Here is a 21,741-nt window from a genome sequence, read left to right as displayed (position 1 = left end):
AAGAAAAAAATCAGACAAACTGAACATTTTGTAGTAGTCTCTTAATTTTTGCCAGAGCTGTATATGTATATATATATATATATGTGTGTGTGTGTGTGTGTATATATGTATCGTGAATATATATATATATATATATATATATATACATATATATATATATACTGTATATATATAGAGAGAGAGAGAGAGAGAGTGACACACATATATGTATTCTGAGACATAATTCTGAGACATGTTGTCAGAAGTTTATAGAATAAAAGAACAATTTACATTTTACTCAAAAATACCTATAAAACCACTGGTAAAGCTATTGAGAGAATCGAGCTTCAGTCACTAGCGGTGACGTCACTGAAGCTGTGCTCCCTCACGACCTGAACTGCGGTAAATTCTGGGCCGTGGGAAAACGACAGTACATTTTCCCACGGTAACTTGAACAGTGTGAAAATGGATCCAGCTCACATACCAGGGTGTCACATGGTTCATAGTTCACCGGTCTATAGTTCACCGCAGTTCAGGCTGTGAGGGAGCGCAGCTTCAGTGACGTCACTGCTAGTCACTGAAGCTCCGCTCTCAGCAGCTCATTCACCAGTGGTTTTCAGCCGGAACGGTCGCATCTTGGCTTGGCACATCCAGGTTGAAATCTGTATATTTCCCAGATATGGATTACTACATGGGACACAACGACGGACAGGTGTGGGTATATTGTTGGTTTGTTATTTTACTTTTATTACATGAGATCAAGTGCTTCGCAGGAATTAGGTGTGGTTGTAAGTATGGTTTACTTAAGAATATTAAAAGAGTCTGTGTCTTTATTTCAATTAAAGGGTTTTTAACTGGGTGTCTGTGTTTTCTTAACAACTTGACTGTGGGGTTAGTAATAGGGGCATCTTATTGCCGCCTCTCCACTACTAACCTCAGGGCTTGATGTCACAAAGGTGACATCAACACCAACAACTATTACCCCACTTGCCACTGCTACAGGTCAAGTGGGAAGAGCGAGGCTAAGTGCAAGAATGAGCGCATCTTAGAGATGCGCTATTTCTGGGGTGACTGAGTGCTGATGTTTTTAGCTAGGGGGAAGCAATATCCGTGGCCCCTTCCTAGGCTATTAACATCAGCCCACAGCTGTCTGCATAGCCTTTACTGGTTATTTTAGGGGGACCCCACATCTTTTTTTTTTTTTGGGGGGGGGGGGGGGGGGGGTTGGGGGCGGGGTTTCCCCTATTTTAATAGCCAGTAAAGGCTAAGAATACAATTGTGAGCTGATTATTAATAGCCTGGGAGGCTCCATGGGTATTACCCCCTTCCCAGGCTATAAACATCGGCCCCCAATCACTGGCTTTCCCTCTGCTGGTTGCGAAAATTATGCGGGAGCCCACGACATTTTTTCCTGAAAAATAATTTTTTAATTAAATACATGTACAGTAATTTGCACACACACTGTACTACCGTATATACTCGAGTATAAGCCGAGATTTTCAGCCCATTTTTTTTGGCTGAAAGTCCCCCTCTCGGCTTATACTCGAGTCATACCCAGGGGTCGGCAGGGGAGGGAGAGCGAGGGCTGTCTAATTATACTCATCTGCTCCTGGCGCGGTCCCTACACGTCCTTTCCTTGGCGCCGGCAGCTTCTTCCTGTACTGAGCGGTCACATGGTACCCAAGGCAGCAGAAGAAGAAAAATGGAATGCACTCACCGGACTGTTGATTCTGATCCTTTATTCAAAACATGGACAAACTTAGCAGGGAGGGGTGTGGAGGATGACGGACATCCTCCACATCCCTCCCTGCAAAGTTTGTGCATGTTTTGAATAAAGGATCAGAATCAACAGTCCGGTGAGTGCATTCCATTTATCTTCTTCTGCTGCCTTGGATATCATATGATTGAACTCTTGTTGGATACTGCACCAGACCCTTTGCTATAAGGGTTCATCATAGCACCGCAGCACTGGTTGGCAACCAGACATGTGGGTTTAAACTAACGCAACTGTGCGGAGGTGCCACTCTTACAGGTCACGTGGTACCGCTCATTACAGTAATGAATATGCTGCTCCACCTCCCATAGGGGTGGAGCCGCATATTCATTACTGTAATGAGCGGTGACAGCTCAGTACAGGAAGAAGCTGCGGCGCTGGGGAAGCAGGGACTACACAGCGCCAGGAGCAAGTGAGTATAATGGGGAGGGGAGCGCAGCGCTGCGCGATATTCACCTGCTCCCCATTCCGGGCGCCGCTCCGTCTTCAGCATCTTCTGCAGTGACGCTCAGGTCAGAGGGCGCGATGACGTGGTTAGTGCGCGCCCTCTGCCTGAACATCAGTGCAGAAGACGCTGAAGATGGAGCGGCGCCGGAACGAAGTCAGGTGAATATTGAAAGTGCCGGGGGCCTGAGCGATTGAGATGTGAGTATGTGATATTTTTTTTTATCGCAGCAACAGCAAATGGGGCAAGTGTCTGTATGGAGCATCTTATGGGACCATAACGTTTGTGCAGCACTATATGGGGCAAGTGTCTGTATGGAGCATCTTATGGAGCCATAATCAACGTTTGTGCAGTACTATATGGGGCAAGTGTCTGTATGGAGCATCTTATGGGGCCATATCGTTTGTGCAGAACTAGATGGGGCAAGTGTCTGCATGGGGCCATAATCAACGTTTAAGCAGCACTATATGGGGCAGGTGTCTGTATGGAGCATCTTATGGGGCCATAATCATCGTTTGTGCAGTACTATATGGGGCAAATGTCTGTATGGAGTATCTTATGGGGCCATAACGTTTGTGCAGCACTATATGGGGCAAATATCTTTGTGGAGCATCTCATGGGGCCATAATTAACGTTTGTGGAGCATTATATGGGGCAAGTGTCTGTATGGAGCATCTTATGGGGCCATAATCAAGGTTTGTGCAGCACTATATGGGGCAAATATCTTTATGGAACATCTTATGGGGCCATAATCAACATTTGTGCAGCCTTATATTGGACAAATGTGTCTATGGAGCATCTTATGGGGCCATTATTAACCTTTATGCAGGATGACAGTTTATGTAGTTTACTGAGCACAATACTGCTGACAATTTCACTTGAAGTTCCCGAAAATGGTACCAATAAAACGTCAACTCATCCCACAAAAAACAATCCCTCAGATGACTTTGTCGACAGAATTATACAAAAATTATAGCTGTCAATATATGGTGATACAAAGACCAGAGTAACTCTGCTGCCACATTATAGTGAATGGATCCCTCAGGAGTTTCATCTGAATAGCATCATTTGGAGACTTGGATAGAAACCTTGATGTAAGTGCAGGATAAATTTTATCCAAAATGTTAGGTAAAATGTTTCCAATGAATGTTTCAACTCAATCCACAAAAAGAGCAAGTCCCCACTTTCCCCATTTCATCTGTCAAAGGAAATGTAGGGAGCTTCTACGCCACTGGTAGCACAAAGGCTCTGGAAAACCGCTATGGCTCTTTGCCCACCAAAAGAAATCCAGCGCTTCAAATGCCCCCATCCTTCCTGAGCAGTGTGCCTAAACCACATTTAGCATTCACATGCTTAGCATTTCTGTAGCAAAGAGTGTCTGCTTAATTTATGGGATCCATGTCTCCAGAAGTATGACCTGGGCACAATAATTAGGCCCTACAATATATGGGCACAACAATGCATGGGCACTACAATGTAGATTCACTACAATGACAAATTTGCTATTTTCACTCAGCAACATCTGCTTGGTTCTGTAAAACACACATGAAGTCAAAATCGTCACTACACCTGTAGATACATTCCCAAAAGAGTGTAATTTCCAAAATGGGGTCACTTGAGGGGGGATTCTGCTGTTCTGTCACTTAGAGGCTCTGTACGATATTTTGTTCGCTGAGAATCAGATTGCGCCCCTTTCCTCCCGAGGCATGCCGTGTGGCTAAGCAGTACTGTACAGATACATATGGGGTATATCTACGTTCAACAGAAATTGTGACAAATTTTGGTGTCATTTTTACCTATTTCCCAGTGTGAAAACGTAAAATCTGGGGCTAAAACATAATTTTTGTGTATTAAATTTTATGACACACATTTGAGATCAATATGATGACTGCACCCTTAGATAAATTCTCTGAGAGGTGTAGTTTATAAAATGGGTCACTTATGGAGTGGTTCTTCTTTTCTGGCACCTCAGGGGCCCTTCCAGCGAGCCATGGCACCTGAAAACCGTAACAGAAAAATCTGTACTTTAATATGGCACTCCTTACCTACTGACCTTTCCACTGTGCCTGAACAGTAGGAGGAGAAAATGCACAACAGACTGTGAGGTCCATTTTTTCCTATTATCCCTTATAAAAATTTTAAAGTTGGGGCTTAAACAGCATTTTATTGGTAAAAAGGTTTATGGTATGGTATGGTATACTGTGAGGCACGTATGTCAATGTGCTCACTGCACCGCTTGATGAAGTCATTAAGAAGTATAGTTTGTAAAATGGGGTCACTTATGTGGCGCTTCTGCTGTTCTGGCACCTCAGGGCCTCTGCCAATGTGACATGGCACCCTCAAACCATTCCAGCAAAATCTGAACTCCAATATGGCGCATCCTCCCTTCTCAGCTTTGCACTGTACCTCAAAAGTAGGTTTTGACCACCTATGGGGTTTTGGCAAACTCAAGAGAAAATTGCGCAAAAAATTGTACACCCCGTTTTCTTCTATTATCCCTTCTGAAAATTGAAAACCAGGGGTAACATTTTAGTGGAAAAATTGGTAATTTTCCATTGACAAAATTACGCTCTAGAATCCAATTGGGGCTCCTTCCCTTCCAAACTTTTCTGTGTACTCATACAGTAGTTTTCTACCAGATATGGGGTATCGGTGTACTCAGGAGAAATCATACAGCAGATTTTATGGTCCATATTCTCCTAATATCCTTGTGAAAATGAAAAATTTGGGGCAAAATCAACATTTTGCAGAAAAAAAAAAATATTTTCACTTTCAGGGCTCAACTCTACAAAGTTCTGTGAAGCCCCTGCGGGTTCAAGGTGCTCACCACACGTCTAGATAAATTCCTTGTTGGGTGTAGTTTCCAAAATGGGGTCACTTGTGGGGGGGGGTTTGCACTGTTTAGGCACATCAGGGGCTTTGCAAATGCGACATAGCCAATTTTGCGCACTAAATTAAAGTTGAATGGTTCTCCTTCCCTTCCAAGCCCTGTCGTGCACACAAACAGTAGTTTTCTACCAAATATGGGTTATCGGTGTGCTTAGGAGAATCTGCACAACAAATTGCACATTCTATTTTATCCTGTTACTCTTTGAAAATGCAAAATTTGGTGCTAAAGCAACATTCTTGTGGAAAAAATAACATTTTTATTTTTTGCTTCCATATTGATTACATTTTGGTGAAGCCCTTAAAGGGTTAAGAAACTTCTTCAATGTTGTTTTGAGCATTTTGAGGGGGTATCATTTTTAAAGTTATGTCACTTTTGGGTATTTTCTGTCACATAGTCCCCTCAAGGTCACTTCAAATGCCATGTGGTCTCTAAAAAAATAGGTTTTGTAAATTTTGTTTTAAAAAATGAGAAATTGCTGATAAACTTTTAAACCCTTCTAACTTCCTAGCAAAAAAAATATGTTTAAAAAAATGGTGCTAATGTGAAGTAGACATGTGGGAAATATTATTTTTTAACTATTTTGTTTGGTATAAATATCTGGTTTAAGGGCATAAAAATTAAAAGTTTCAAAATTGCTATGTGTTCACGTATTTTCATAAATCAATGCAAATCATTCTGACCACAATTTACTAGTAACATGAAGTACAACATGCCATGAAAAAAAAACATTCTCAGAAGAACTGGTATACGTTGAAGCGTTCTAGAGATATTACCTCATAAAATGACAGTGGTCAAAATTGAAAAAATTGGCCTGGTCATGAAGGTGAAAACAGCCGGTGGTGTGAAGGGGTAAAAAAGGCACATGATGCCTGTTGCCCTAGATGTGGTACTGATGCTTCATTTCTACTTCATATGATGTGATCAGTTCCTGAATTTGAGAGATGTTTGAGGTAAGTAATGGGGTTGATTATACGAGTCTTCAAGGAAGATTTGGGAATAATGCCTCTAGTCTGTATATTGGGATATGTGCAAGGCATCCATACAACTGAGCCGGGTAAAGTAGCTATAGCGCGCATGCTGTACTTAGCGAGGAAATTAATAGCGCAACATTGGTTGGATAGTAAGAGCCCAAGAAAAAAGGAATACAGTATACTAACAATATAAACTGGTTTCTAAAAATGGAAAAAGGGGTATACAATAAAAGAGGTGCCATTCATAAATTTGAACACCTTCGGACTTTGTAGATTGACGAGTCAGGGCTCACGTCTAGGGAACTAGCGAGACATAGACTGGGCTTGATTTAATAAGGAGCACTCCTAAGGATTGGACCTCTATATGTTTCAGGCGTAATAGAAATCTATATATCGGCATGAAATTCAAAGAGAGATGCTTTCTTTCTATTCTTATCAGTAAGTTGATGACTGCTTTTTTTTTTTTTCTTTCTTCTTCTCCCCCTCCCTTTTCCCTTTCCACGAATCTCCCTTCCATTTTTTTCATTTTTTTCTATTTCATTTCATTTACTTACCCAGGGGCGGTTCCGCTGCGGTCCGGCCCGATAGGCATCGCGGTCCGGTCTGGGGCCTTCCATCTTCAAACAATCACGTCCTCTTCTTGTCTTCCTGCCGCGGCTCCGGCGCAGGCGTACTTTGTCTGCCCTGTTGAGGGCAGAGCAAAGTACTGCAGTGTGCAGGCGCCGGGAAAGGTCAGAGAGGCCCAGCACCTGCGCACTGCAGTACTTTGCTCTGTCCTCAACAGGGCAGAAAAAGTACGCCTGCGCCGCAGCGTGAAGACAAGAAGAGGACGTCATCGTAAGAAGATGGGAGGCGCTGGACCGGACCGCAGTGGGACCGCCCCTGGGTGAGTATAACCTAACCTCTTTTTCTCATCTTTCAAGATACATCGGGGGCTTATCTACAGCATTCCAGAATGCTGTAGATAAGCCCCTGATGCTGGTTGGCTTAGCTTATCTTCGATTTTGGGGGTGACAGGTTCCCTTTAACATTATTTTGATTATGCATTATGTTTGTTTAAAAATTCTATTGGAAAATTTCAATAAAGATACTTTATTTGAAAAAACAAATCGGCCATCATCTGCCGGGAAAGATGTGGGCCTTGATGATGGCCGGCGGCACCATCTTACTGTAGAAAAAAAAAATTCCTCCTTCAACATTGCGCCGACCGCGCCTGCGCAGTAACAGCTCTCGTATCACAGCAATGGGCACCGATAGCTGCTACTGCACAGGCGTGGCAGGCGCCATTTTCAATTTGTTTTATTTTTTTTCCCTAGCTGGATAACATCAAGAAAATGTATTATTGGCACATGAAACATGCGACTATGCTGCAGAGCAGGGGCCACCGCTGGCATCTGTCTGCAGAAGCGTTTTTTGTCTCTTTCTTCAATATGTTAGATATTCATTATGCAAACTAGGGGGCAGGTCAGTGAGGGATCAGTGACCAGTCAGCAGTCTGCATTATGAATATCTCATCAGAGCACCACATATACCAGCCCCGCCTTAGGGCACGAGAATCTCATTAACTGAAAACTGAGAATAAAGATTAAAGAATCAAAAGACGGATTTCATCAACCAATGTATCATTATAATCAGTATAATGGCGCAGACCTGACACTGTCTGTAGGTTACTGTGCACAATCCTGCTGACAGGTTCCCTTTAATCTTTGCTTCAACTGTCTAAAGAAGGCTTTCCAGAACTGGTTATCACAGTGTCCAAAAAATGAGGTTAATGGCACTTCACACAATATATCAAACAACATGATCTAACTAAATGTAAGCAGCCAGAGAAAAGAAGAGCGCCATTATACAAAATCTTTATTGGAAACAACATATAAAAACACATTAAAAAAGCAGAGTGCCTTGTATCGGGGGCACCACTATATCCTGACTGGTGGATGGATAAACTGCTACATTGATAACGGTGTGATAATCAACATATGGAGTATTTTAAAAATAGAGTCCAGTGACTCCCCACAACAAACCACACAAATTAAATCCCCAAAATAGTAATTGAATTGTTATAAACTAGTATAATCACAGGAGTATATCCGAGGGAAGCAAATTCCCGCAGTTTAAACTGACACCTACATCCTAGGAAACAAGGGATGAGGTCACTAACAAATATACAGTATATACTATGGTATCTATGGTATAAATACAACAATAAAGATAGCAAAATGTATACAGGTTAGTAAATACATTTACAATCATGTAACAAAGGGACCAAGGTGCTACATGTCATCTGATGTGATCTAATAATGGCCCTGCCAATAAGTGTATATAGGAGGGTGCCAAAGTAACCCGCATCCAATGGATGGAAGAAGCCCTCTAAATATTACATGTATGGTAAGGACTTGTTCAGTCAGGAGTAGTCAGCACGGCATCCCTACTTGTCACTTTTGTCTTCCGTGGACGTCCAGGCCTTTTTGAGTTCTCAAGCTCACTGTGCACTCTCTTTTTTGCAGAATGTACCAAACTGATGATTTGGGCACTTCTATAATTTCTACTATCTCTCTCGTGGATTTCTTCTTTTTTTCAGCCTAATGATGGTCTGTTTCTGTTCCATTGAGAGCTCCTTTGAACGCATGTTGTGGGTTCACAGAAACAGCTTCCAAATGCAATTGCCACACCTGGAGTCAGCTCCAGACCTTTTACCTGCTTAATTGATGATTGGATTCATCTTTTTTTTTGCCATCCACAGCTAAAGGAATAATAAAAAATAAAGCATAGTTGCTTAATAGTAAAATTCGGATGTATGAAAATATAAAATTATTCAACCCATAAGGAAAACATTTGAAATGACAGAATTGTTTGCCTTTTTTCGCACCTCCCCCGAAAGTTCAATAAACAGCAATCAAAATGTCATATTCACCACAAAATAGTGTTATTAAAAACAAGCTCCCACACAGCTACTTCCACGGAAAAATAAAAAATGTTACGGGTCTTGGAAAATTGCAATGCAAATTACTTTTTTAATTTTTTTGTTTTACAACATTCATAATTTTTTAAGCCACTAAAATAATAAAAAAACTCTACAAGTTTGGTATCGCAGTAATTATTCTGACCTGAAGCAGTTTGCTGTATTGTAGATGCAAGTCCCACGAGTGAGACCCAGTGCTGGAAATGTAGAAGTGGCCAGAATTCCCATACAAATGAACGTGAATTTGGACATCTCTTCACACCTCTGATTGCACCGCACCTTAGTGCCCCATTTTTTAGAGAGATGTTGGTCCCATTGGTGAGGCTTGCTTCTTACTATACATTTTCTGTGAACATGTCATAAATGTATGACAGGAGAATTTCCCCCTCAAACAGAATTTCCTCGGTGGTTACATGCTGTTACTTTGACAGATTTTCTTGTATAAGTTTGTATACATATAAAGCCACCAATCAATATGTGAGAGCAGGAGAAGCCAGACGCACAGACTTTCTCTATGAGTCCTTATTACATTTTAAGGCCGGGGTCACACTTGCGAGTGTGATGCGAGAAACTCGCGCAAGTCTCTCGCATCAATACTCGGGAGCGGAGTGTGCGGCTGCATGTATTTCGATGCAGCTCAATGCTCCGGTCCGAACCGCCAGCGACAGTGCTGGCTATTGAGGCGCGAGTTTCTCGCATCACACTCGCAAGTGTAACCCCGGCCTAGTGGAGTCAGTCAGCAGACCATTTCCATGTGTATTTAGCTCTTTTAAAGCCAATAAACCAGTGTTTGAACTGATATGAAAATGAGGTTGTAGATCTATAACCTCTGTCGCTCCAGCTCAAGTCTCCATTCAGCATTACCTCCTCCTACTTGACTGACAGCTTCTATACTGTATGACTTCAGGCAAAGGAGTTGTGAGTCAAGCAGGAGGAGGAGGAGGAGGAGGCGCAGTAAACGGGAATTAGAGCTGGAGTGACAGGCTCCAGATCCCCAGCCTCATTTGCATATCAATTCAAACACTGATTTCTTAGTTATGGAGGATAGGACTGGCCATGTAATGGTATTGCTGGACTTGGGTCCAGAGCTAATTGCGCATATACTGTACATAGTTTAGGGTGAAATCCTGCTGACAGATTTCCTTTAAAACACATTTTTTTTTTAAATTGCTCAATCAGACATCTGTCCACTTGGAACCCCTCTGTTTTCCAGAAGGAGAACCCCCCACTGATTTCTTGCTCCCCCAGCTGCATTGTGTTTGCACCCTTAGTACCCAAATTTCTTCGGCAGTATTCATTTGCAATATTTGTTTGATCCGTGAGCTGTAGCCAAGAATTAGGGATGCTTGCAGAAATTGGAATGGATGCCTCTCTATTAAAATGTACAGTCTGTGTGATAGCGCTGTGCTTCTCCACACCACAAATGTCTTTTAATGAGATATATAATGCTGTATATCCGTGTGTGGTCAGTAAAGGTTATATGTATGAAATGCAAATGGCTAGATTTACAGTGTAGACTTTACTGGCCATGGATGTTTAACTCCAATAAATGTGACATTTTAGCTGATAGAGTATGACATCAGCTCCTGCTGTATTCTCTTATTCCTATTGCCTTGTGTGTTCTTTTTCTCCAGGTTTTAACAATGACCTTTTGCAAACATATAGCAAGGTCACGATAAAAGGTCATAGAAAATGTTATGGTAAACATCTTTTATGGAAATGAAGTTTTGCTATTTATTTTCTATGTTTTTTTTAAGCTGCACATTTCATTACTATTGTCGTATTTAGTTACTGTATAGTCTGACATCTTTTTCCCTTTCCTTCCTTGTCCTTCTTATTAACTCCTTAAGGACCGAGCCACTTTGTACATTGATGACCGAGCCTCATTTTCCAAATCTGACCAATGTCACTTTATGTGGTAGTAACTCTGGAACGATTTAACATATCCCAGTGATTCTAACATTGTTTTTTCGTGACATGTTATACTTTATGTTGGTGGTAAATTTTGGTCGATATGATTTGCGCTTATTTATGAAAATTTGACCAAAAATTCGAAAATTTCACAATTTGCAAACTTTAAATTTGTATGCCCTTAAATCAGATAGTTACCACATACTACACAAACTGGTTCATAAATAGCATTTCCCGCATGTCTACCGTACTTTACATCTGCATTACTTTTGAAACATATTTCTTTTGTTAGGAAGTTTGAACGGTTAAAAGTTTATAAGCAATTTCTAATTTTTCTGACAAAATTTACAAAATTATTTTTAGGGACCACATCACATTTGAAGTGAGTTTGAGGGGCCCATTTGACAGAAAATACCCAAAAGTGACACCATTCTAAAACCCCTGAAAGTTCTCAAAACCACATTCAAGAAGTTTATTAACCCTTCCGGTTCTTCACAGGAATTAAAGGAATGTGGAAGGACAATTTTAACATTTTACTTTTTCTCACAAAAATGTTACTTTAGCTCCAAATTTTTTATTTTCAAAATGGTAACATTGGACCTTAAAATGTATTGTGCAGTTTCTCCTGAGTACGTCGATACCCTATATGTGGGGGAAAATTACTGTTTGTGCACATGGCAGGGCTTGGGAGGGAAGGAGCACAGTTTGTCTTTGTGAATGCAGAATTGGCTGTAATTGAGAACGGGCGTCACATAGGGTTTGGAGACACCTGATAAGCCTAAACAGTAGAAACCCCACACAAGTAACCCCATTTTGGAAACTAGTGTCCTCAAAAAAATGTATCTATCTGTGTGGTGAGCATCTTGAGCCCCCCAAAGAAGAGCTCCACAGAATTTTATAACGTAACCAAAACTTCCTGAGTCCAGGAGTCCTGAAGCCCCTCTCCAGGATAAGGAACAGGACTGCAGGCAGGGTATGCAAAGTAGGTGCAGTGCCAGCCTAGGTTGCAGTCCATTGGTTCTGTGGTCATAGAACAATGGAACGGGTGCCTAGATGGCCAGGACTATGACACCTCATCTTTTTATGTAGGCCCATCCCTATATATATATATATATATATATATATATGTAGAGTTGAGTGTATGTATTTTTGTGTGTGTATATGTATTGAGCCACGCCCATTCCAGATAGCCACGCCCACTTTTCATAGTCACCACACTCCCTCCACACGCAAAGACCCGTACAATAAATATCGAATATATATATTTCATAGGCACATCTTCTTCACCACAACAGGTTACACTGCCTGTGTTGCCCATAGCAGCCGATCACTAAGCATCTTTCATTTCACCAGAGTTGTTTAAAACATGAAAGCTGAGCTGTGATTGGTTGCTATGAGCAACAATTTTCCTTGTAGACAGTTGTGGTAACTGAGGCCTATTATTCTTATTATTTCTATGGAGTTATCGTCCTTCTGTAAAGCTGGAAATAATATTACTGTGCCAACTGACCACCCTCTGCCACAGACTGCAGGGGGAGCCCAGAACAGGAACTTCACTTTGTTTGGCATGAAGCATCTCATTAACTTAAAAATTCAAACACAGATTAAAAAAAGAAACACAAGACGGATTTCTCCAACCCAGGTATAATTTTAATCTGTGTAACAGCGCCAACCTGACAATGCCTGGATCGCTTTATAATCATTTATACAGCTACAACTAATGCCACTCTAACTGAGTCCTTCTTTAAAATTTCTAACTATATGGTATTACACTCCCACAAGGTTGAAATCTACTGTCTCTAAGAGAAAAACTGTATTACGCCTCAATGAGCAAGACTTACAGAAAGAAGAAAGGGAGCCAAGACTTGCAGAAATGAGTACAGAAATGGAAGAAAGGGAGGCAAGAGCTGCTTCCTCAAGGGCCACTGAAATGTCTCAGCTGAGAGAAGCTAGACTTGCAGACATGAGAATAAGGGCTTGTTTCCACTTGCGAGAAACACGTCCGTGTCTCGCATGTGAAAACCAAGCTCTGGCGCCGGCACTTGGGAGTGGAGCGTGTGGCTCCATGTGTTGCTATGCAGCCGCACACTCCGCTCTGGAGTGCCAGCGCCAGAGCTTGGTTTTCACATGCGAGACACGGATGTGTTTCTCGCAAGTGGAAACAAGCCCTAAGAGCTGCTTCCACAAGGGCCACTGAAATGTCTTGAGCAGAGACAAGCAAGACTTGCAGACATGAGAATAGGAGCTGCTTCCTCAAGGGCCTCTGAAACGCCTCAGCAGAGAGAAGCAAGACTTACAGACATAAAAAAATTACAACTGCTTCCACCATGACACAGGAAAAAGTTGGAAATTTGAAATTCTCTGCCTTTTAGTACCACTCAGACATCAACTATCAGGATAATCCAATAGCTAACATAGGAAAAATGGATGTGGTCTTCATGTACTGCAATGCCCTGAAGTGGAAAGATGAAGTGCCACTGGATGCGTCGTGTTTTGGTGGACCGTCATCACGAAAATTGTTCAAGGGAGCATTTTTTCGTACGTCGGGTCCTGGATTTCCTACCGGAACTCCGCCCCCTCCTCCCCGGGACTTTTGAATGGGCAGCGGATGCGTTGAAAAACTGCATCTGCTGCCCACGTTGTGCCGAATTTTCACAACGTCCGTCCGTACGTCGCGCCGACACTTCGTGACAGCCCTGTACCGACGGAAGTGTGAAAGAGGCCTAACTTGCAGCAGTTCCTTCACTTAACCCCTTCACCCCGAAGCCTGTTTTCAACTTCCTCACCAGGCCAGTTTTTTCAGTTCTGACCACTGTCACTTTATGAGGTCATAACTCCGAAACGCTTCAACGGATCCCCGTGATTCTGGGACTGTTTTCTCGTGGCATACTGTACTTTATGATAGTGGTAACATTTCTCTGATTTGACTCGGCATTTATTTGTGAAAAAAATGGAAATTTGGCGAACATTTTGAAAATTTTGCAATTTTTAAACTTTTCTTGTGACATATTGTACTATATAAAGATGAATAAAACTTGGCACTCAATATGAGAAGAAAAGCTTCTTAATTTATTGATGCATCCAGACAAACAAAAACGTTTTCGGTCCACACCGGACCTTCGTCAGAGCGTTTCTTTGACATTGACTGGATGAGGAAGCTAAAAAGCATGGATGAGCGTCAGCTAGAAAGGGATATACATCAGCTGAAGTATGCTGGAGGATCGGAGCACAATAGAGTGTAGAGCGCCAAGGAGAGGCACAGAGCCTGAAGGGGATAACGGCGCTGGATCCTGGGCGAGCGGTGTGCTGAGCAGTTTTATTCGTCTTTATTCTACGGGGTGGACACCCTACTTGAGCACCGCCAATCCCTATATCTACTGAGTGCCGTGTTTTCTAATCGTATATTGTACTTTATGATAGTGGTAAAATTTATTTCATTTGACTTGCGTTTATTTGTGAAAAAAACGGAAATTTGGCGAAAATGTTGAAAATTTTGCAATTTTTAAACTTTTAGTTTTCATGTCCTTAAATTAGAGAATCATATCATACAAAATAGTTAATAACATTACCCACATGTCTGCTTTACATTAGCACAATTTTGGAAATATAATTTTCGTTAGGAAGTTATAAGGGTTAAAAGTTGACCAGCGATTTCTCATTTTTACAACAAAATTTGCAAAACCATCTTTTTTAGGGACCACCTCACACTTGAAGTCACTTTGAGGGGTCTATATCACAGAAAATGCCAAAAAGTGACACCATTCTAAACACTGCACCCCTTAAGGTACTCAAAACCACATTCAAAAAGTTTATTAACCCTTCAGGTGCTTCACAGGAATTTTTGGAATGTTTAAAAAAAATTGAACGTTTAACTTTTTTTCACAAAACTTTTACTTCAGATCCAATTTGTTTTATTTTACCATGGGTAACAGGAAAAATTGGACCACGAAAGTCGTTGTACAATTTGTCCTGAGTACGCTGATACCCCATATGTGGGGGTAAACCACTGTTTGGGCACATGGCAGAGCTCGGAAGGGAAGGAGCGCCATTTGACTTTTCAATGCAAAATTTGCTTGACTTGAGAGCGGACACCATGTCGCGTTTGGAGAGCCTCTGATGTGCCTAAACAGTGGAAACCCCCCACAAGTGACACCATTTTGGAAAGTAGAAACCTTAAGGAACTAAGGTGGTTGGGCATCTAGGAAATAGCGACCACAATATTGTACAGTTTCACCTGTCTTTCTCTAGGGGGACTTGTCAGGGAGTCACAAAAACACTGAACTTTAGGAAGGCAAAGTTTGACCAGCTTAGAGATGCCCTTAATCTGGTAGACTGGGACAATATCCTCAGAAATAAGAATACAGATAATAAATGGGAAATGTTTAAGAACATCCTAAATAGGCAGTGTAAGCGGTTTATACCTTGTGGGAATAAAAGGACTAGAAATAGGAAAAACCCAATGTGGCTAAACAAAGAAGTAAGACAGGCAATTAACAGTAAAAAGAAAGCATTTGCACTACTAAAGCAGGATGGCACCATTGAAGCTCTAAAAAACTATAGGGAGAAAAATACTTTATCTAAAAAACTAATTAAAGCTGCCAAAAAGGAAACAGAGAAGCACATTGCTAAGGAGAGTAAAACTAATCCCAAACTGTTCTTCAACTATATCAATAGTAAAAGAATAAAAACTGAAAATGTAGGCCCCTTAAAAAATAGTGAGGAAAGAATGGTTGTAGATGACGAGGAAAAAGCTAACATATTAAACACCTTCTTCTCCACGGTATTCACGGTGGAAAATGAAATGCTAGGTGAAATCCCAAGAAACAATGAAAACCCTATATTAAGGGTCACCAATCTAACCCAAGAAGAGGTGCGAAATCGGCTAAATAAGATTAAAATAGATAAATCTCCGGGTCCGGATGGCATACACCCACGAGTACTAAGGGAACTAAGTAATGTAATAGATAAACCATTATTTCTTATTTTTAGGGACTCTATAGCGACAGGATCTGTTCCGCAGGACTGGCGCATAGCAAATGTGGTGCCAATATTCAAAAAGGGCTCTAAAAGTGAACCTGGAAATTATAGGCCAGTAAGTCTAACCTCTATTGTTGGTAAAATATTTGAAGGGTTTCTGAGGGATGTTATTCTGGATTATCTCAATGAGAATAACTGTTTAACTCCATATCAGCATGGGTTTATGAGAAATCGCTCCTGTCAAACCAATCTAATCAGTTTTTATGAAGAGGTAAGCTATAGGCTGGACCACGGTGAGTCATTGGACGTGGTATATCTCGATTTTTCCAAAGCGTTTGATACCGTGCCGCACAAGAGGTTGGTACACAAAATGAGAATGCTTGGTCTGGGGGAAAATGTGTGTAAATGGGTTAGTAACTGGCTTAGTGATAGAAAGCAGAGGGTGGTTATAAATGGTATAGTCTCTAACTGGGTCGCTGTGACCAGTGGGGTACCGCAGGGGTCAGTATTGGGACCTGTTCTCTTCAACATATTCATTAATGATCTGGTAGAAGGTTTACACAGTAAAATATCAATATTTGCAGATGATACAAAACTATGTAAAGCAGTTAATACAAGAGAAGATAGTATTCTGCTACAGATGGATCTGGATAAGTTGGAAACTTGGGCTGAAAGGTGGCAGATGAGGTTTAACAATGATAAATGTAAGGTTATACACATGGGAAGAAGGAATCAATATCACCATTACACACTTAATGGGAAACCACTGGGTAAATCTGACAGGGAGAAGGACTTGGGGATCCTAGTTAATGATAAACTTACCTGGAGCAGCCAGTGCCAGGCAGCAGCTGCCAAGGCAAACAGGATCATGGGGTGCATTAAAAGAGGTCTGGATACACATGATGAGAGCATTATACTGCCTCTGTACAAATCCCTAGTTAGACCGCACATGGAGTACTGTGTCCAGTTTTGGGCACCGGTGCTCATGAAGGATATAATGGAACTAGAGAGAGTACAAAGGAGGGCAACAAAATTAATAAAGGGGATGGGAGAACTACAATACCCAGATAGATTAGCGAAATTAGGATTATTTAGTCTAGAAAAAAGACGACTGAGGGGCGATCTAATAACCATGTATAAGTATATAAGGGGACAATACAAATATCTCGCTGAGGATCTGTTTATACCAAGGAAGGTGACGGGCACAAGGGGGCATTCTTTGCGTCTGGAGAAGAGAAGGTTTTTCCACCAACATAGAAGAGGATTCTTTACTGTTAGGGCAGCGAGAATCTGGAATTGCTTGCCTGAGGAGGTGGTGATGGCGAACTCAGTCGAGGGGTTCGAGAGGCCTGGATGTCTTCCTGGAGCAGAACAATATTGTATCATACAATTATTAGGTTCTGTAGAAGGACGTAGATCTGGGGATTTATTATGATGGAATATAGGCTGAACTGAATGGACAAATGTCTTTTTTCGGCCTTACTAACTATGTTACTATGTTACTATGTAATCTAGATATGTGGTGAGCACTTTGAACCTCCAAGTGCTTCACAGAAGTTTATAATGTAGAGCCTTAAAAAAAGAAATATTTTCTTCACAAAAAATGATCTTTTCGCCCCAAATTTTTTATTTTCCCAAGGAAAATTGGACCCCAAAAGTTGTTGTGCATTTTGTCCTGAGTACGCTGATACCCCGTGTGTGGGGGTAAACCACAGTTTGGGCGTATGGCAGAGCTCGGAAGGGAAGGAGCGCAGTTTGACTTTTCAATGCAAAATTGGCTGGAATTAAGATCGGACACCATGTCGCGTTTGGAGAGCCCCTGATGTGCCTAAACAGTGGAAGCCCCCCACAAGTGACACCATTTTGGAAAGTAGACCCCCTAAGGAACTAATCTAGATGTGTGGTGAGCACTTTGAACCCCCAAGTGCTTCACAGAAGTTTATAATGTAGATCCGTTAAAAAAAAAATCATATTTTTTTCACAAAAATGATCTTTTTGCCCAATGGGACAAATTGGACCCCAAAAGTTTTTGTGCAATTTGTCCTGAGTACGCTGATACCCCATATATGGGGGTAAACCACTGTTTGGGCACATGGCAGAGCTCGGAAGGGAAGGAGCGTCGTTTGACTTTTCAATGCAAAATGGGCTGGAATTAAGATCGGAACCCATGTCGCATTTGGAGAGCCCCTGATGTGCCTAAACAGTGGAAACCCGCCACAAATGACCCCATTTTGGAAAGAACACCCCCTATGGAACTTATCTAGATGTGTGGTGAGCACTTTGAACTCCCAATTGTTTCACTAAAGTTTAGAATGTAGAGCCGTGAAAATTATAAAATCATTTTTTTTCCACATAATGATCTTTTAGCCTGCAACTTTTTATTTTACCAAGGGTAACAGGAGAAATTGGACCCCAAAAGTTGTTGTCCAATTTGTCCTGAGTACGCTGATACCCCATATGTGGGGGGGAACCACAGTTTGGTCGCATGGCAGAGCTCGGAAGGGAAGGAGCGCTGTTTTGGAATTCAGACTTTGATGGAATGGTCTGTGGGTGTCACTTTGCATTTGCAGAGCCCCTGATGTACCTAAACAGTAGAAACCCCCCACAAGTGACCCCATATTGGAAACTAGACCCCCCAAGGAACTTATCTAGATGTGTTGTGAGAACTTTGAACCCCCAAGTGTTTCGCTACAGTTTATAACACAGAGCCGTGAAAATAAAAATCTTTTTATTTTTCCACAAAAATTATATTTTAGCCTTTGGTTTTGTATTTTCTCAAGGGTAACAGGAGAAATTGGACCCCAAAAGTTGTTGTCCAATTTGTCCTGAGTACGCTGATACCCCATATGCTGGGGTAAACCCCTGTTTGGGCGCATGGGAGAGCTTGGAAGGGAAGGAACACTGTTTTACTTTTTCAACGCAGAATTGGCTGGAATTGAGATTGGACGCCATATCGCGTTTGGAGAGCCCCTGATGTGCCTAGACAGTGGAAACCCCCCAATTCTAACTGAAACCCTAATCCAAACACACCCCTAACCCTAATCCCAACCATAACCCTAACCACACCCCTAACCCTAATCCCAACCCTAATCCCAACCGTAAATGTAATCCAAACCCTAACTTTAGCCCCAACCCTAACCCTAACTTTAGCCCCAAACCTAACCCTAACTTTAGCCCCAACCCTAACCCTAATGGGATAATGGAATTAAATACATTTTTTAAAATTGTATTTTTTCCCTAACTAAGGGGGTGATGAAGGCCCCTTTTACTTTTGTAGTGTTTTTTTGGCGGATTTTTATGATTGGCAGCCGTCACACACTAAAAGACGCTTTTTATTGCAAAAAATAGTTTTTGCATCACCACATTTTGAGAGCTATAATTTATCCAAATTTTGGCCCACAGAGTCATGTGTGGTCTTGTTTTTTGCAGAACGAGTTGATGTTTTTATTGCTACCATTTTTGGGCACATGACATTTTTTGATCGCTTTTTATTCCGATTTTTGGGAGGCAGAATGAACAAAAAACAGCAATTCCTGAATTTCTTTTAGGGGTGGGGGGGGCGTTTATACCGTTCCGCGTGTGGTAAAATTGATAAAGCAGCTCTATTCTTCGGGTTAGTACGATTACAGCGATACCTCATTTATATAATTTGTTTTTTGTTTTGGCTCTTTTACACAATAAAAACTATTTTATATAAAAATAATTGTTTTTGCATCGCTTTATTCTGAGAGCTATAACTTTTTTATTTTTCTGCTGATGATGCTGTATGGCGGCTTTTTTTTTGCGGGACAAGATGACGTTTTCAGCGGTACCATGGTTATTTATATCCGTCTTTTTTTTATCACATTTTATTGCACTTTTTGTTCGGCAGTATGATGATAAAGCATTGTTTTTTGCCTCGTTTATTTTTATTTTTTGTGGTGTTCACTGAAGGGGTTAACTAGTGGGATAGTTTTATAGAGCGGTTCGTTACGGACGCGGCGATACCAAATGTACTTACTTTTATTGTTTTTTTTATTTACATAAATAAATGGATTTATTGGAAAATATTTATTTATTTAGTTTTTTCTTTATTTGGGGATTTTTTTTTTTACTTTATAACATTGTCCCAGGGTGGGCCATCACTATATTTCATCAGATCGCTGATCTGACACTTTGCATAGCACTGTGTCAGATCAGCGATCTGACAGGCAGTGCAGGAGGCTTTCCAGCGCCTGCTCTGAGCAGGCGCCTGCTCTGAGCAAGCGCCAGCAAGCCACCTCAGTGAAGGACCCGGAAGGAGTCCTGTGGCCATTTTGGATCCAGGGACTCCTTCCGGGAACACCAGAACAACGCGATCGTATCGCGTTGTTCTGGTGGAAGAGCGCAGGGAACCCCCATCCCTGCTCGATGCCCCTTCATGCCGCCGTCGCTACTGACAGTGGCATCAGAGCGGTTAAATGCCGCCGATCGTAGGGGCATTGCTGCGGGGTGTCATCTGTCACATACAGCTGACACCCGCACGCGATCGCCGCCATGCTCACTGTGAGACAGCGCGATCGTTCCGCCGTACTAGTTCCCGCAGAGCAGTGCTAGTACGGCGCATGTCGGAAAGGGGTTAAACAACCATATGTTCAACTTTTCGAGACTGCACTTGAATGCATGCCAAGTGATGATTACAAAGTTGTAATCAGATCTGACAAAACACCACAAGGTGAACATCAGCGACGTTTCAATGCCCCCACGTTTGATGAAGAAGCCATCTTGATTGTGGGTAATGAGTTTCACAGCCGTGACATTGTGCTTCAGAAAAGGTACAATGGTTTGCAACGGGTGGCAGAAACTCACAGGTCCTATGATGGTCTGCAATATCCAATCATCTTTTGGCAGGGACAGGATGGCTATCACTTTGGAATACCTCAGACAGATCCTACAACAGGCAACCCTTCAGGGACAAAAGTGTCGGCCATGGACTTCTATGCCTGTTGGATCATGACAAGATTTGGTGAGGAAAATCACATCCTCAAATGCAGACCTGTCTTCCACCAATTTATCGTTGACCTGTATGCAAAAATTGGGAGTGAACATCTTTTGTATATCCGAATAAATCAAAAGAAGCCCAGAGCCGAGGAATAGACAGTTAGTTACTATGCCTCGGCAACGCCGCGCTCTTCAGCTAGTTCTATATCATGATGACGATAAGGATACTTTTCTGTGATATATGAAAAGCATTTTTACCTTGGGATATTTCTTGTAATAGTTCAGTGCTCATGACTTGCCATTGTTATCGGCAGTGCAGGTGCTGTTTACACAGGATAATGCGCTTCCTAGAACAGCAATATTTTATGCAAACCAAAAGATCATTTCACCTGATGAATGAGGATTTTCATCGAGTGATTAGCAACGTCTTTTAGAGTACAAGATTATCGTGAAACCTTAGAAATCCTCGTTCACTAAAATCTTGAAGTGTAAAAGAACCTTAACTCATCCAGGATGTCCAAGAAATCCCCCCCCAAAAACCGTTTTCTCGACTAAGTATAATATTTTGATGATTTTTCTAATTGAGAAACATTTTTTATGTAGCTAGATTGTATAAATATAGAATCTTCTCTTGGTTCATTAGGATGTATCCGATAATGACGATATTCTGATTTGCGGAGAAGACACACATGTTATACAGAAGAAGAAGGTAAAAAATCTGCTTCACGCTGAAAGGTCAACTGACAATCTGCTGCAATCTGTTCCTCCAACAAGTAAGATTCTCTTATTTCTCTAATGGATTTTATAATAACCCAAATCGAACTAAATTAAATTAGTTAAACTACAGAAAAATAGAGAAGTAAAGGCGAAATA

The 21,741-nt window shown here is 41.5% G+C and overlaps 1 protein-coding gene across 1 annotated transcript in view; it reads left to right on the top strand.

Moving 5' to 3' along the window:
• SPOCD1 (SPOC domain containing 1) overlaps positions 1-21,741 on the top strand; it is a 176,316-nt gene that overhangs the window by 46,774 nt on the left and 107,801 nt on the right. The window contains exon 3 of the mRNA XM_069760158.1: positions 21,512-21,641. Coding sequence (XP_069616259.1) covers positions 21,512-21,641 — 130 coding nt within the window. The remainder of the gene's footprint in view (positions 1-21,511; positions 21,642-21,741) is intronic.

Source organism: Ranitomeya imitator, chromosome 3, assembly GCF_032444005.1.
Source record: "Ranitomeya imitator isolate aRanImi1 chromosome 3, aRanImi1.pri, whole genome shotgun sequence".
Taxonomy (NCBI): Eukaryota; Metazoa; Chordata; class Amphibia; order Anura; family Dendrobatidae; genus Ranitomeya; species Ranitomeya imitator.
Note: the sequence above shows the minus strand (reverse complement) of the source record. Positions and strands in the feature narration are given on the sequence as shown.